We start from the raw sequence: 17,381 nt of genomic DNA on the forward strand, positions 1-17,381 counted from the left end.
TACTTCACATCAAAGACAGAGAATGCTGTAAATAAAAATAGACACATAGATGGCTATCACTCTGTATGCCTCCACAAAAAAATACTTGAGCATAACAATTTTAGTCAGACCTCTGTTTATTAATCTCAATAAGACAATGCACAAAATACATAATACAAGTTCTTAATATTTACATTTCCTAGGGATAAAAAATTTTCCAGAGTGGAAAAAACATTAAGAAACAAATTTCTGTTCTCTGACTTAAAAGAGACTTGAAGGGCACATGCTAAGCAGTCCTGATGAGCCAAGGTTAAACCATGAAATGTAATGAATTCCAATAACTGTTCTCAGTAGACTAGTCAATCACATTCCTTACAAACTCCTGAGTCACTGGATCAACATCCTATGACTAGTCTCACTAGACTCAAAAGTTCTAAACATCAAACACCCAAGAAAAATATCTAAAACATGAATGTCAAGTAAAAGTTCCAAGTCTCCTTCAATCAACTTGTTAAAGTGTAAAACTTAGTTTCTGAACACAATATGTCTCCACTTAAGAGTGCTTTAACAAACCCTTACAAATCAGCCAACATCAACTATTGTTCTGTTTGGAAACAGCAGTTAAAATCATTTGATATTTCAACCTTTCCCACATCTGTCTGACCCTTTTGCTATGTCAAGCAGATGTATCCACCCACACGTATTCCCATTACCAATGATTGACTTACCCTACAGCTTCAGAAAAACCCCCCTTCCCCCTTACAACATGATGAAATTCTCACTACTGTAGTCTTTAAGGCTCTGGAATAGATAATAAAAAGCAGCAAATGGATGACATTATACAAAGAAGAAATTACTTAAGTAGAAGAAAGCATGGTTTTAGGGAAAGTAGGTCATGCGGATGCAAGGCATTGACTAAAGATGAAGATGTGCAGAGGATGGGGGATGTGATGGAAATGAAATGCTTGAGGACAATACATGGTGTGAGGTGGTTTGATTTAGTATGTAATAAGAGGATAAGAGAGAGGGTTTTTTTTTTTTTTTTTTTTTTGCTTTGTTGCTGTCTCCCGCGTTTGCGAGGTAGCACAAGGAAACAGACGAAAGAAATGGCCCAACCCACCCCCATACACATGTATATACATACGTCCACACACGCAAATATACATACCTACACAGCTTTCCATGGTTTACCCCAGACGCTTCACATGCCCCGATTCAATCCACTGACAGCACGTCAACCCCGGTATACCACATCGCTCCAATTCACTCTATTCCTTGCCCTCCTTTCACCCTCCTGCATGTTCAGGCCCCGATCACATAAAATCTTTTTCACTCCATCTTTCCACCTCCAATTTGGTCTCCCTCTTCTCCTCGTTCCCTCCACCTCCGACATATATATCCTCTTGGTCAATCTTTCCTCACTCATTCTCTCCATGTGCCCAAACCATTTCAAAACACCCTCTTCTGCTCTCTCAACCACGCTCTTTTTATTTCCACACATCTCTCTTACCCTTACGTTACTTACTCGATCAAACCACCTCACACCACACATTGTCCTCAAACATCTCATTTCCAGCACATCCATCCTCCTGCGCACAACTCTATCCATAGCCCACGCCTCGCAACCATACAACATTGTTGGAACCACTATTCCTTCAAACATACCCATTTTGATGATACAGCGCTGGTAGCTGATTCATGTGAGAAACTGCAGAAGCTGGTGACTGAGTTGGGTAAAGTGTGTGAAAGAAGAAAGTTAAGAGTAAATGTGAATAAGAGCAAGGTTATTAGGTACAGTAGGGTTGAGGGTCAAGTCAATTGGGAGGTGAGTTTGAATGGAGAAAAACTGGAGGAAGTGAAGTGTTTTAGATATCTGGGAGTGGATCTGGCAGCGGATGGAACCATGGAAGCAGAAGTGGATCATAGGGTGGGGGAGGGGGCGAAAATTCTGGGAGCCTTGAAGAATGTGTGGAAGTCGAGAACATTATCTCGGAAAGCAAAAATGGGTATGTTTGAAGAGAGAGGCGTGGTACTAAAAAAAGAGTGTGGCTTCGAAAGCTGAAGAGGGTGTACTAAAATGGTCTGGACATATGAAAAGAATGAGTGAGGAAAAGTTGACAAAGAGGCAATATATGTGTTTATGTCAGAAGTGGAGAAAGCAAGTTGAATATCAACTGGTGACAGAAGGATAAAGTGAATAAGATTTTTAGTGACTGGGGCCTGTAATTCTGGAGGGTGAAAGATGTACATGGGATAGAGTAAACTGGAACAATGTGGTATACAGTGATCGATGTGCCATCACTGGACAGAATCAAAGCATGTGAAGAAACCAGGGTAAACTGTGGGGCCTGGTTGTGGATAGGGAGCAGTGGTTTCAGTGACTTACACATGACAGATAAAGAACAGATGTGAGCAAATGCAGCTTTTCCCCATCTATTCCTGGTGCAACCTCGCTTGGCTCCTTCTGTTTCCTCTTTCAGAAATCAAAATGCACCAAAACCATAGCTCCCTATCCACAGTTTACCACAGATGTTTTACAATGCCCTGGTTCAGCCAACTGATGGCAAGTTGACCCCAATATACCACATCATTACAATCTAATTCAAGTCCTTTTCAACCAGTTCCATCTAATTACTTGTAAACAATGAGTCTCATGTCATGAAAATGAGAATCTTCTCATCCTTTAAGGCTGATTCTCTTCTTACAGCTATGTAACTCAAATGAAAGACTATGTAAGATAATTAAAACACCTGTAACAAAAGGGATGACTTTCATAAGAATATAAAAAAGTTTTGCACTAACCTCTTCCCAGGCTCGGTAAACAGCCCTGAATGCTGGTTGTTTATCAGTGTGGAATGTCCCTCGATTACCATGAAGAACAAATATCCCTCGTTTCTCTGCTGCTTTGCAAACACTCATGTACATACAGTGATCAGGACGCAGATTATATTCACACCCATACACATACAGTTTATCTGAAATTTCATTTTTCAAATCTTAAAATCTGCTCCTTACATCTTAAAAAAGTTTGTTTATACAATTCCTTCATTCCTGTCCTTAACTACATGATATCAAAATGCCAGCCAGTGCCCACTGCACATCCACTGGACACATATCCAGGACAAAATGTAGGTCAGAAGAATGAAAAACCATTTCCCTACTTGCGAGTAACATCCAAAAACCTCTCCTTTTTCTTTCACTAACAACTTAACTTCTTCATCACATCACTCACTACCCTTTCAAATCTGCCCACCTCCCAACTTTCTCATGCCACATGTATCTCCTGCACATGCCATTACTGCTTCCCTAAATACATCCCATTCCTCATCCACACCCCTCATGGCATTTGCTCTTACCTTTTGCTATTCTACACTCAATCTCTCCTTGTAGTTTCTCACACGTCTCCTTTCCAGGCTCACTTGCACTCAACACTCTCTTCTCCCTGACATTCTCTCTTTTCTGAAAACCTCTACAAATCTTCACCTTCACCTCCACAAGATAGTGATCAGACATCCTATCAGCTGCCCCTCTCATCACATTAATATCAAAAAGTCTTTCTTTTGCATGCCTATTAACTTTCTTGTAAGCTAATAATGCCCTCTGACCATCTCTTCTACTCGTATACATAAACTTATGCACATCTCTCTTTAAACCAGGTATTCGCAATTGCCACTTTTTTCAGCAGACAAATCTACAAGCTCTTCACCATTTCCATTCACAACACTGAATACCCCATGTACACCAATTATACCCTTAACTGCCACATTACTCACCTTCACATTTAAATCACCAATCACTAATACCTGGTCTCCTGCACCAAAACTGCTGACACACTCACTCAGCTGTTCCCAAGATACTTGCCTCTCAAGATCTTTCTTCTCATGACCAGGTGCATAAGCACCAATGATCACCCATATCTCCATCCACTTTCAATTTTACCCACATCAATCTAGAATTTACTTCCTTACACTCTATCACACTCCTGCAACTCCTGCTTTGGGAGTGGTACTACCCCTTCCTTAGCTCTTGTCCTCCCAAGACTTTTCCAAACCATTCTTCCCCTTTACCCTTGAGCTTCATTTCACACAGAGCTAGAACATCCAGGTGTCCTTCTTCAAACAAACTACCTAGAGCCAGAACATCCAGGTGTCCTTCTTCAAACAAACTACCTATCTCTTGTTTCTTCTCATCTTGATTACATCCACACACATTAAGACACCCCAATCTGAGCCTTACAGGAGGATGAGCACTCCCAACTTGACTCCTTCTGTTCCTCATTTAGAAATTGAAATACAAGAAGGGGAGGGTTTCCAGGCCCCCCCGCCCCCTCTAGTCACCTTCTACAACACGCAGGGAATATGTGGGAAGTACATTATCATATATCATCCCTAATAACAGGGGAGAATGAATACTTCCCACGAATTCCCTGCATGTTGCAAAAGGCGACTAAAAGGGGAGGGAGCGGGGGCTGTAAATCCTCCCCTCCAGTATCTAATTTTCCAAAAGAAGGAACAGAGAATAACGCCGAGTAAGGATATTCCCTCTAAGGCTCAATCCTCTGTTCTTGACACTACCTCACTAATGCGGGAAATGGGGAATATGTATGAAAGATCAACATATATATACATATACATACACATACACAGCCAAATACATAAATACACAAGTACATATTCGTACTCTCTTGCCTTCATCCATTCCTGGTGCCACTCCACCCCGCAGGAAACAGCATCACCACCCCCTGCGTCTGTGAGGTAGTGCTAGGAAAACAGGCAAAAAAGCCACATTCATTCACACTCAGTCTCAAGTTGTCATGTGTAATGCACTGAAAGCACAGCTCCCTATCCACATCCTGGTTTCACATATTTTTCCATGGTTTACCACAGGTTTCACGTGCCCTGGTTCAGTCTACTAACAGCACGTAGACCCTAGCATACCACATTGTTCCAATTCACTCTATTCCATGCATGGCTCTCACCCTCCTGGATGTTTATGCCCCCTTTGCTCAAAATCTTTTTCACTCCATCCCTCCATCTCCAATTTGGTCTCCTGCTTCTTCTTTCCTCCACCTCTGACATATATATCCTCTTTGTCAACCTTTTCTCTCATTCTCTCCATATCTCCAAACCATTTCAACACACCCTCTTCAGAACTCTAATCCACACTCTTTTATTACCACACATCTCTCTTACCCTTTCATTACTTAATCAAACCACCTCACACCACATGTTGTCCTCAAACATTTCATTTCCAACACATCCCCCCTCCTCCGTACAACCCTATCTATAGCCCATGCCTCGCAACCATATAATGTTGATGGAACAACCATTCATTTAAACATACCCATTTTTGCTCTCTGAGATAACATTCTCTCTTTCCACACATTCTTCAGTGTTCCCAGAACCTTTGCTCCCTCCCCCACCATGTGACTTACATCCACTTCCATGGTTCCCTTTGCTGCCAAGTCCACTCCCAGATATCTAAAACATTTCACTTCCGGAATCCAACCTTTCTCAAATCAAACTCACATCCAAACTAACTTGTCCCTTAACCCTGGTGAATATAATAACCTTGTCCCTATTCACATTTACTCTCAACTTTCTCCTTTCATGCACTCTTCCAAACTCAGTCACCAACTTCTGCAGTTTTTCACTCGAGTCATCCACCAGTGCTGTACCATCGGTGAACAACAACTGACTCACTTCAAGGCCCTCTCATTCCTAACAGACTGCATTCATGCCCCTCTCTTCCAAACTCTTGCAATTACCTCCATAACCAACCTATCAATACACAAGTGAAACAACCATGGGGACATCACACACCCCTGCAACAGACTGACCTTCACTGAGAACCAATCACTCTCCTCTCTCCCTACTAGTACACATGCCTTACATCCTTGATAAAAACTTTTTACCGCTTCTAGCAGCTTACCTCCCACACCATATACTCATAAGACCTTCCACAAAGGATCTCTATCAACCCTATCATATGCTACAAACAAATCCATCTATTTTTCAAAAAATTTTTCACACACATTCTTCAAAGCTAACACCTGATCCATACATCCTCTACCACTTCTGAAACCACAATGCTCCAGCCCAATCTGATGCTCTGTACATGCCTTCACCCTCTCAACCATTACCTTCCCATACAATTTTCCAGGAATACTCTACAAACTTATGCCTCTGTAGTTTGAACAATCATCTTTATCCCCTTTGTCTTTGTATAATGGCACTATACATGCATTCCGCCAATCCTCAGGCACTTCACAATGATCCATAAGTATGATGAATATCCTTACCAACCAATCAACAAAACAGTCACCCCCTTTCTTAATTCAACTGCAATACCATCTAAACCCACAACGTTGCCAAATCTCATCTTCTGCAAGGGAGAGTAGTACAGGGTAGAAGAGTCACTAGGTTACTTAATAGAATAATGAAGGGTAAAGGTGAAAGTATGGAAGTGAGGAAAGGATTAAGGGACAGCATAGTCCTCCCAACCCTAACCTATGCAGCCAAAACATGGACATGGAGTGAGCCACAGAGATCAAGAATCTAGGCTAGGGAAATGAGCTATTTGAGAAGAGCATGTGGTGTGACTAGATGGAATGAAGAAAGAAACAAAGGGGTGTATGAGTGATGTGGTATGGCAGGGAATGCAAAGGGAATGAATTGTGGAGTGGGGGAGAATGGGTGGAACATAATACTTTGAAGTGGTTTGGGCATGTGGAAAGAATGCAAGACTGGAGTTTACAAGAAGAGTGTATGACAGTACAATTAAAGGGGTTGGTGTGAGTGGAAGACCACCAGTGACATGGAAAAATAGGGTGGAGGAATACTGGGGAGATAGAAATAGTGGAAGAATGTATGGAAAGGTGTATGCAAGGGAGGCATGTAAGAACAGGGATAAGTGGAGACTTTTGCCACAGCCACCCCTTGATGCGAGTTAATGGAGGGAATGGGCATCAGAGATATAGATATATAGGTTGTACCTCTTTAATCCAGCAACCTTGGGACCTGACCACATAAAAGAAAAAAATCAGATGAACAAATGGGCAAATTTAAGTAAAGACTGATGAGCAATATAGTTAATGTATTAAAATGCTAAACATGGAAACTAGTCAGAATAGTGGAGAAATTAGACTAACCTGGATGGAAGTGAAAGATTATATTGATAATATCTTGGTCTCCCCAGGTAATAGCCAATTTGTAGTGCTTGTAAATTGGCAACACATAATCCTCCCATCCAAACTTTCGAAGGCGAGTTAAATTCATAAGCATAACCCCTGAATTAACACCTGTAGAAAGACAGTAAATGGTTTAACATTCCAAATTATGATTTCACTTTTTCTTCACACTAAGTAAATACAAGGATTAAATATCTTAAGAAACTTTGACATTACATATTTTTCATCCATGATTTCTCATAAAACAGGTTCAGAGCAAAGAGAAGACCCACTTTTTGATAAAATCAATTACCTTGTTGGAAAGGATCACAATTGAGCGCGTGATCAAGTATATTTCTATGAGTCCACAGGGTAATGAAACACAATAAGTTCCCAAGTGCACTTTCATGTACTAATCACATCCTTAGGGTAAATAAAAGAAAGAAATATAACAGTCAGTAGATATACAATGAAGAGATGGCTAGGGCGCCATCTGACAGTCACTTGTTTACCAAATGGCATCTTAGCTACGTCTCTTCATTGTATATCTACCGACTGTTATATTTCTTTCTTGTATCTTTCCTGATGATGTGATTTTTACACGAAAGTGCACTTGGGAACTTATCATGTTTCATTACCCGTGGACTCATAGGAATCAATTACCTTGTATATTTTAGTCAGGTGTGAAGGGTATTATCAATAAATCATAATAATAAAAGTACTAAATGCTTTTGTGTCTACTAGAGTGCAACTCATCTTCATATAGTGACTGAATAGCAAGTAGAGTAAGACCTCTGTTATTCGTACTTAAATAAAACAAAATTTTCAAAACAACTCGTGTCTTTCAATTTCAACTGGCAACTATCAATTATCCCGAAAAATTCAAAAATTTGATAAAGATGCATAAAGAATATTCAAGTCACACGTGCAATTCGCTGCACTGATTAGTGTACTCACCAACCAGCGTTTTGTGGTACTGGTGATTGTTACCTTCTCCCAGTTGCTTTCTGGCATGAAGCTGTATGCTGGTCTTACACATGTGTATTCTGTGCACCTTTTATTACTGTTATGGGCAATGACCCCTTTCAAACATCATCAGCAATTGCCTGGCAGCTCCTCAAAGCCATCTACATCAAGCAAAAAGTGCAAGAGGAACATTTTAAGGCTCTACAAAAAATGGAGTTGTGCAAGAGGCTGGATCAGGGCGATTCCAAGATGGCACTTGAGCAGGACTCCAAAATTAGCATGATGACTATCTATGACATCATCAAGCAGCAGATGATCAAGGTGATTAACAGTGCTGGTGGAGTAAGCATAGGTCCACGAGGAATGCATCATGTTCCTCCTAGAGGATCAGTCTCCTAGGTACAATCATGTGCAATTTGAATATAGATGCTAAAGTGATTTTCCTGCAACCCACTGTGCTTGTGTTTGTTAACATGGCATCCAAATGTCCAATATCTTCTACCCAAGGACCAGAAGTTAAATGGAAGAGAACCTCTACGACTTCAAAAAAAAGCTAGAAAGCTTACAGGCTGATACTGATGAGGGACCATCAGAATGGTAGAAAGTGCACCAAAATTTCAGTGTGAGTTGGACTGGGTTGGTGGGTGAAGAAAATGTGGGTCCTGGGTGGTGTGTGCCACATCCCATGAGCAAGTCTGTCTCACAGTTAGCAATGTTGTTTGTAGGTCTGTGCTACTTCTGCAATTTGGGCATCACTACTAATGTGACCTTCCCACACCCCGCTGTGCTGTGTTTGTTAGTATGGGGCCTAAAGTCCAGCCACATCTAGCCCAGAACCAGCAATTAATTGGAAAAGAACCTATCTATCCTTGTCAAAGAAGCTTGAAATTTTCCGATACACTGATGCTGGTGAGGGAGCATCAGCACATGGGATGCTTACAACCTGACTGAATCTACAATCCAAAACATAAAGACCAAAACATAAAGAAGAAAGCTGAGAAAATCTGAAGTGCTATGTTACACTTTACTTCACTGTCTGACAAGGTAACTACAAGATTACATAGAGCATGAGATAAAGAAGAATAGCATCACAGTAATCTTCAGCTCTGAAGACTCATGAGCATTTAAGTAAAGAAGACAATGCAGCTGAGCCAGAGCCATTTCAAACAAGAAAAGGATAGCGAAATATGTTTATTCAATGTCAGAAGCTATACAATGTGAAGGTAACAATAGAATCTGCCACTGCTGACCCTAAAGCTGCTACACACATCCCGTTTTTCTCTATGCTTGCTGGTTTGCTATATGTAATTTCTTTAAGTGTGAAATTTTCATAGAACAAAACTCATTCATAAAACAAGTGATGGGTGTACTACAATATCTGAATTAATTAGTATATCTAAAAAAACTCAGGAGGCCATAAAATTTCATTATCCAAAATGGTTGATTCCCTAAGCAATTTGGATAACAGGTTTTACTGTAGTAAATTTTCTATCAACACTCTAAGGGCATATAGTAAAATACTATGTAGAAAGCATAAAAAAATCCATTTTGCATTGTTACCTAGTCTGCCATAGTATGGGTGCTTAGCAAAACGATTGTACCATCCAGTAGCTAGATCTTCATGTTCAGGAGCCATGGCTGCCATTTGAGAAGAATTCATTGCATAAAAGTGTCCCCATAACTCCTCCAGTGGTGCTAAGAAGACAACATCAGTGTCTACATACACCAAAGCATCCACATCCTTGAGCAGTGACTGAAAATTATAGTAAATTATGTGAATCACTCAAGATATACTCATTATCATTTAACCCTCTCTGAATGATATTGACAATTTCCAGAGCTCCAAAATCCAACAATAACTTCAACTGACAGTAAATACTGATCGGCTTGCACAAAAGTAAGCAAAATAAATGCTTGAGCTTAACTCAAAAAAAATGCAAATACTTTCTATGAATTCATGTTCATCCAACTTCTTTATTCTTATAAATGTGAAATGTGGCTCATACAAGGCAATCTCAACAATTCATCAAGTTCTGGTATGTTTCCTCAGTCAATCCTCTCTTGTTCTCTCTTTCTCTGTGAATATCATCTTAGAGGATAATACAAATATATGGTAAAGAGTAAATATAAGCATCCTAAACTACACAAACTTGGGTTAATTGGAAGACTTGATGCAAGAGGATAGAATAAAGGAAAGTACTTTAAACAAAGACATCCGGAATTATATCATGAAATATATCGTGAACATTACTGGGAATGTGGTAGCAATTTTCTACACCCAACTAGGATAGAAGATGCAAAAGTTTGCTACTATCCCAACAGATATCAAAGTTGTAAAATGAGAGAATAAATGTTGCTTCTTACACCCAACTGGAAAAGATCAAAGACACAGAAATTGGAAAACAAGAGGACCAAGTCTTAAGATGAATTGTAATTAAGATCAAGTTATCAGAAATATTGTAGCATAAATAAACACCTTGCTGAACAGATGGGAAAAATGAACCTGGGATACAGAGGATGACTAGTAAGTATGACTGGAAGACCTGACACCAGATCATATTATCCAGATAACCAATCAATAACCAACCTGGACAAGATCAGACAATAAAAATTACTTACAAACTATGACTATTTCTAAGAGAAACCAAAACAGTATTAGGAATGGCAATGAAATGAAAATTGCAAAACCAACCCCTTTATCAAAGGATATCTGATGAAAGGTATGGAAACAAAAACAAGTTAGATGTATCAGCCAGAAATATGATAAAAGCGGTACATACACCCTTGAAAATCACATATCTCTATACAAAACTTAGTAAATGAGAACTTGAATCTATAATTCAAATATTGGGATAACAATATAACACAATGAATACAACAGAAATCTGACTAAGTGAAACTATTAAATGAAGCTGATGAATGAAGTTGATAAAATCATTACAAGACATTCCATACTCAAAGAATAAAAAGTAAACAGGGAGGATTGGTGGTGTACTACATATACAAAAAATTAGAAAGCATACTACTGGCAAAGACTATCCATAAAAAATGAGAACTTGTTTTAGAAGAACTCACTCTATAAATGCTGAACATTGTAACCTAAAGGCCGGCTGAAACCTAACTACAGGAAATTAGTGTTACATTTGAAGTGGAGAAGATCATAATAAGCCTAATAAAACTGAACCAATAGTTCCATAGACTGGAAATTTCAATTCCTATTTTGTAGAGTGGATAAAAAGAGGGTTTGGTAAACAGAGAAAAGGTAATGAAAGCTTTGCAGAAGATGAAAGCCGGCAAGGCAGCGGGTTTGGATGGTATTGCAATGGAATTTATCAAAAAAAGGGGTGACTGCTGTTGATCGGTTGGTGAGGATATTCAATGTATGTATGGTTCATGGTGAAGTGCCTGAGGACTGGTGGAATGCATGCATAGGGCCACTGTACAAAGGCAAAGGGAATAAAGGTGAGTGTTCAAATTGCAGAGGTATAAGTTTGTTGAGTATTCCTGGGAAATTATATGGGAGGGTATTGACTAAGAGGGTGAAGGCATGTACAGAGCATCAGACTGGGGAGGAGCAGTGTGGTTTCAAAAGTGGTATAGGATGTGTGGATCAGGTGTTTGCTTTGAAGAATGTATATGAGAAATACTTAGAAAAGCAAATGGATTTGTATGTAGCATTTATGGATCTGAAGAAGGCACATGATAGAGTTGATAGAGATGCTCTGTGGAAGGTATTAAGAGTATATGGTATGGGAGGTAAGTTGCTAGAAACAGTGAGTATTTATCGAGGATGTAAGGCATGTGTATGAGTAGGAAGAGAGGAAAGTGATTGGCTCCCAGTGAATGTCGCTTTGGGGCAGAGGTACGTGATGTCTCCATGGTTGCTTAATTTATTCATGGATGGGGTTGTTAGGGATGTGAATGCAAGACTTTTGGAGAGAGGGGCAAGTTTGCAGTCTTGTGTGGATGAGAGGGCTTAGGAAGTGAGTCAGTTGATGTTCGCTGATGATACAGCGCTGGTGGCTGATTCGGGTGAGAAACTGCAGAAGCTGGTGACTGAGCTTGGTAAAGTGTGAAAGAAGAAAGCTAAGAGTAAATGTGAATAAGAGCAAAGTTATTAGGTTCAGTAGGGTTGAGGGACAAGTCAATTGGGAGATAAGTTTGAATGGAGAAAACTGGAGGAAGTGAAGCGTTTTAGATATCTGGGAGTGGATTTAGCAGCGGATGGAACCATGAAGCAGAAATGAGTCAAAGGGTGGGGAGGGGGCGAAGGTTCTGGGAGCGTTGAAGAATGCATGGAAGGTGAGAACGTTATCTTGGAAAGCAAAAATGGGTAGGTTTAAAGGAATGGTGGTTCCAACAATGTCATACGGTTGTGAGGCATGGGCTATAGATAGGGTTGTGTGGAAATGAGATGTCTGAGGACTATATATGGTGTGAGGTGGTTTGATTGAGTAAGTAATGAAAGGGTAAGAGAGATGTATGGTAATAAAAAGAGTGTGGTTGAGAGAGCAGAAAAAGGTGTACTGAAATGGTTTGGTCACATGGAGAGAATGAGTGAGGAAAGATTGACAAAGAGGATATATGTGTCAGAGGCGGAGGGAACGAAGAGAAGTGGGAGACCAAATTGGAGGTGGAAGGATGGATTGAAAAAGATTTTGAGCAATCGGGGCCTGAACATACAGGAGGGTGGAAGGCGAGCAAGGAATTGAGTGAATTGGAACAATGTGGTATACCGGGGTAGACATGCTGTCAATGGATTGAACCAGGGCTTATATCACTGGGGACAGGGGAGAAAGAATACTTCCCACGCATTCCTCAAGTGTCACAGAAGGCAACTAAAGGGGACGGAAGCAGGGGGCTAGAAACACTCCCCTCCTTGTATTTTAACTTTCGAAAAGGGGAAACACAAGAAGGAGTCATGCGGGGAGTGCTCATCCTCCTCAAAGGCTCAGATTGGGGTGTCTAAATGTGGTTGGATGTAACCAAGATGAGAAAAAAGGAGGGACAGGTAGAATGTTTGAGGAAAGGAACCTGTACAAAGCATTAGATTGGGGAAGAGCAGTGTCAGAAGTGGTTGAGGATGTGTTGATCAGGTGTTTGCTTTGAAGAATGTATGTGAGAAATACTTAGAAAAGCAAATGGATTTGTATGTAGCATTTATGGATGTGGAGAAGGCATATGATAGAGTTGACAGAGATGCTCTGTGGAAGGTATTAAGAATATATGGTGTGGGAGGCAAGTTGTTAGAAGCAGTGAAAAGTTTTTATCGAGGATGTAAGGCATGTGTACGAGTAGGAAGAGAGGAAAGTGATTGGTTCTTAGTGAATGTTGGTTTGCGGCAGGGGTGCATGATGTCTCCATGGTTGTTTAATTTGTTTATTGATGGGGTTGTTTGAGAGGTGAATGCAAGAGTTTTGGAAAGAGGGGCAAGTATGCAGTTTGTTGTGGATGAGAGAGCTTGGGAAGTGATTCAGTTGTTGTTCCCTGATGATACAGCGCTGGTGGCTGATTCGGGTGAGAAACTGCAGAAGCTGGTGACCGAGTTTGGTAAAGAGTGTGAAAGAAGTTGAGAGTAAATGTGAATAAGACCAAGGTTATTAGGTACAGTAGGGTTGAGGGACAAGTCAATTGGGAGGTAAGTTTGAAAGGAGAAAAACTGGAGGAAGTGAAGTGTTTTAGATATCTGGGAGTGGATTTAGCAGCAGATGGAACCATGGAAGCGGAAGTGAATCATAGGATGGGGGAGGGGGCGAAAGTTCTGGGAGTGTTGAAAAATGTATGGAAGTCGAGAATGTTATCTTGGAAAGCAAAAATGGGTATGTTTGAAGGAATAGTAGTTCCAATAATGTTATATGGTTGCAAGGCGTGGGCTGTAGATATGTGGACTATAGATAGAGCTGAGCGGAGGAGGGTGGATGTACTGGAAATGAGACGTTTGAGGACAATATGTGGTGCGAGGTGGTTTGATCGAGTAAGTAATAATAGGGTAAGAGAGATGTGTGGTAATAAAAAGAGTGTGGTAGAGAGAGCAGAAGAGGGTGTTTTGAAATGGTTTGGTCAAATGGAGAGAATGAGTGAGGAAAGATTGACCAAGAGGATATATGTATCAGAGGTGGAGGGAACAAGAAGTGGGAGACCAAATTGGAGGTGGAAAGATGGAGGGAAAAAGATTCTGAGTGATCAGGGCCTGAACATGCAGGAGGGTGAAAGGCGTGCAAGGAATAGAGTGAATTGGAACGATGTGGTATACTGGGGGGTCAACGTGCTGTCAATGGATTGAACCAGGGCATGTGAAGTGTCTAGGGTAAACCATGGAAAGTTTTGTTGGGCCTGGATATGGAAAGGGAGCTGTGGTTTCACTGCATTATATATGACAGCTAGAGACTGAGGGTGAACGAATGTAGCCTTTGTTGTCTTTTCCTGGCGCTACCTCGCGCACTTCAGGGGTGAGGAGGTTGTCATTTCATGTGAGGCAGGGTGGCGATGGGATTGAATAAGGGCAGACAGTATGAATTATGTACATGTGTATATATGCATATGTCTGTATGTGCATATATATGTATACGTTGAGATGTATAGGTATGTATATGTGCGTGTGTGGACGTGTACATGTATATGTGGGTGGGTTGGGCCATTCTTTCATCTGTTTCCTTGCGCTACCTTGCTAACGCAGGAGACAGCAACAAAGTATAACAAATAAATATAAAAATATTTATTTGGTATTTGGTATTGCAGTGGAATTTATTAAAAAAGGGGGTGACTGTATTATTGACTGGTTGGTAAGGTTATTTAATGTATGTATGACTCATGGTGAGGTGCCTGAGGATTGGCGGAATGCTTGCATAGTGCCATTGTATAAAGGCAAAGGGGATAAGAGTGAGTGCTCAAATTACAGAGGTATAAGTTTGTTGAGTATTCTTGGTAAATTATATGGGAGGGTATTGATTGAGAGGGTGAAGGCATGTACAGAGCATCAGATTGGGGAAGAGCAGTGTGGTTTCAGAAGTGGTAGAGGATGTGTGGATCAGGTGTTTGCTTTGAAGAATGTATGTGAGAAATACTTAGAAAAGCAAATGGATTTGTATGTAGCATTTATGGATCTGGAGAAGGCATATGATAGAGTTGATAGAGATGCTCTGTGGAAGGTATTAAGAATATATGGTGTGGGAGGCAAGTTGTTAGAAGCAGTGAAAAGTTTTTATCGAGGATGTAAGGCATGTGTACGTGTAGGAAGAGAGGAAAGTGATTGGTTCTCAGTGAATGTAGGTTTGCGGCAGGGGTGTGTGATGTCTCCATGGTTGTTTAATTTGTTTATGGATGGGGTTGTTAGGGAGGTGAATGCAAGAGTTTTGGAAAGAGGGGCAAGTATGAAGTCTGTTGTGGATGAGAGAGCTTGGGAAGTGAGTCAGTTGTTGTTCGCTGATGATACAGCGCTGGTGGCTGATTCATGTGAGAAACTGCAGAAGCTGGTGACTGAGTTTGGTAAAGTGTGTGAAAGAAGAAAGTTAAGAGTAAATGTGAATAAGAGCAAGGTTATTAGGTACAGTAGGGTTGAGGGTCAAGTCACTTGGGAGGTAAGTTTGAATGGAGAAAAACTGGAGGAAGTAAAGTGTTTTAGATATCTGGGAGTGGATCTGGCAGCGGATGGAACCATGGAAGCGGAAGTGGATCATAGGGTGGGGGAGGGGGCGAAAATCCTGGGAGCCTTGAAGAATGTGTGGAAGTCGAGAACATTATCTCGGAAAGCAAAAATGGGTATGTTTGAAGGAATAGTGGTTCCAACAATGTTGTATGGTTGCGAGGCGTGGTCTATGGATAGAGTTGTGCGCAGGAGGATGGATGTGCTGGAAATGAGATGTTTGAGGACAATGTGTGGTGTGAGGTGGTTTGATCGAGTAAGTAACGTACGGGTAAGAGAGATGTGTGGAAATAAAAAGAGCGTGGTTGAGAGAGCAGAAGAGGGTGTTTTGAAATGGTTTGGACACATGGAGAGAATGAGTGAGGAAAGATTGACCAAGAGGATATATGTGTCGGAGGTGGAGGGAACGAGGAGAAGTGGGAGACCAAATTGGAGGTGGAAAGATGGAGTGAAAAAGATTTTGTGTGATCGGGGCCTGAACATGCAGGAGGGTGAAAGAAGGGCAAGAAATAGAGTGAATTGGATAGATGTGGTATACCGGGGTTGACGTGCTGTCAGTGGATTGAATCAGGGCATGTGAAGCGTCTGGGGTAAACCATGGAAAGCTGTGTAAGTATGTATATTTGCGTGTGTGGACGTATGTATATACATGTGTATGGGGGTGGGTTGGGCCATTTCTTTCGTCTGTTTCCTTGCGCTACCTCGCAAACGCGGGAGACAGCGACAAAGCAAAAAAAAAAAAAAAAAAAAAAAAAAAAAAATATATATATATATATATATATATATATATAGTGAATGTTGGGGTGAAGAAGGTGGTGAGAGTAAGTGAGCTTGGGAAGGAGACCTGTGTGGGGAAGTACCAGGAGAGACTGTGTACAGAATGGAAAAAGGTGAGAACAATGGAAGTAAGGGGAGTGGGGGAGGAATGGGATGTATTTAGGGAATCAGTGATGGATTGCGCAAAAGATGCTTGTGGCATGAGAAGAGTGGGAGGTGGGCTGTTTAGAAAGGGTAGTGAGTGGTGGGATGAAGAAGTAAGAGTATTAGTGAAAGAGAAGAGAGAGGCATTTGGACGATTTTTGCAGGGAAAAAATGCAATTGAGTGGGAGAAGTATAAAAGAAAGAGACAGGAGGTCAAGAGAAAGGTGCAAGAGGTGAAAAAAAGGGCAAATGAGAGTTGGGGTGAGAGACTATCAGTAAATTTTAGGGAGAATAAAAAGATGTTCTGGAAGGAGGTAAATAGGGTGCGTAAGACAAGGGAGCAAATGGGAACTTCAGTGAAGGGCGTAAATGGGGAGGTGATAACAAGTAGCGGTGATGTGAGAAGGAGATGGAATGAGTATTTTGAAGGTTTGTTGAATGTGTCTGATGACAGAGTGGCAGATATAGGGTGTTTTGGTCGAGGTGGTGTGCAAAGTGAGAGGGTTAGGGAAAATGAGTTGGTAAACAGAGAAGAGGTAGTAAAAGCTTTGCGGAAGATGAAAGCCGGCAAGGCAGCAGGTTTGGATGGTATTGCAGTGGAATTTATTAAGAAAGGGGGTGACTGTATTGTTGACTGGTTGGTAAGGTTATTTAATGTATGTATGACTCATGGTGAGGTGCCTGAGGATTGGCGGAATGCGTGCA

At 40.9% G+C, this 17,381-nt stretch overlaps 1 protein-coding gene across 1 annotated transcript in view; it reads right to left on the bottom strand.

The window, feature by feature from the left end:
* LOC139757919 (glucoside xylosyltransferase 1-like) overlaps window positions 1–17,381 on the bottom strand; it is a 46,815-nt gene that overhangs the window by 5,614 nt on the left and 23,820 nt on the right. The window contains exons 4-6 of the mRNA XM_071678866.1: window positions 9,674–9,866; window positions 7,130–7,279; window positions 2,782–2,954 (exon numbers count right to left, since the gene is read on the bottom strand). Of these exons, the coding sequence (XP_071534967.1) occupies window positions 2,782–2,954; window positions 7,130–7,279; window positions 9,674–9,866 (516 nt within the window). The remainder of the gene's footprint in view (window positions 1–2,781; window positions 2,955–7,129; window positions 7,280–9,673; window positions 9,867–17,381) is intronic.

Source organism: Panulirus ornatus, chromosome 2, assembly GCF_036320965.1.
Source record: "Panulirus ornatus isolate Po-2019 chromosome 2, ASM3632096v1, whole genome shotgun sequence".
Lineage (NCBI taxonomy): Eukaryota > Metazoa > Arthropoda > Malacostraca > Decapoda > Palinuridae > Panulirus > Panulirus ornatus.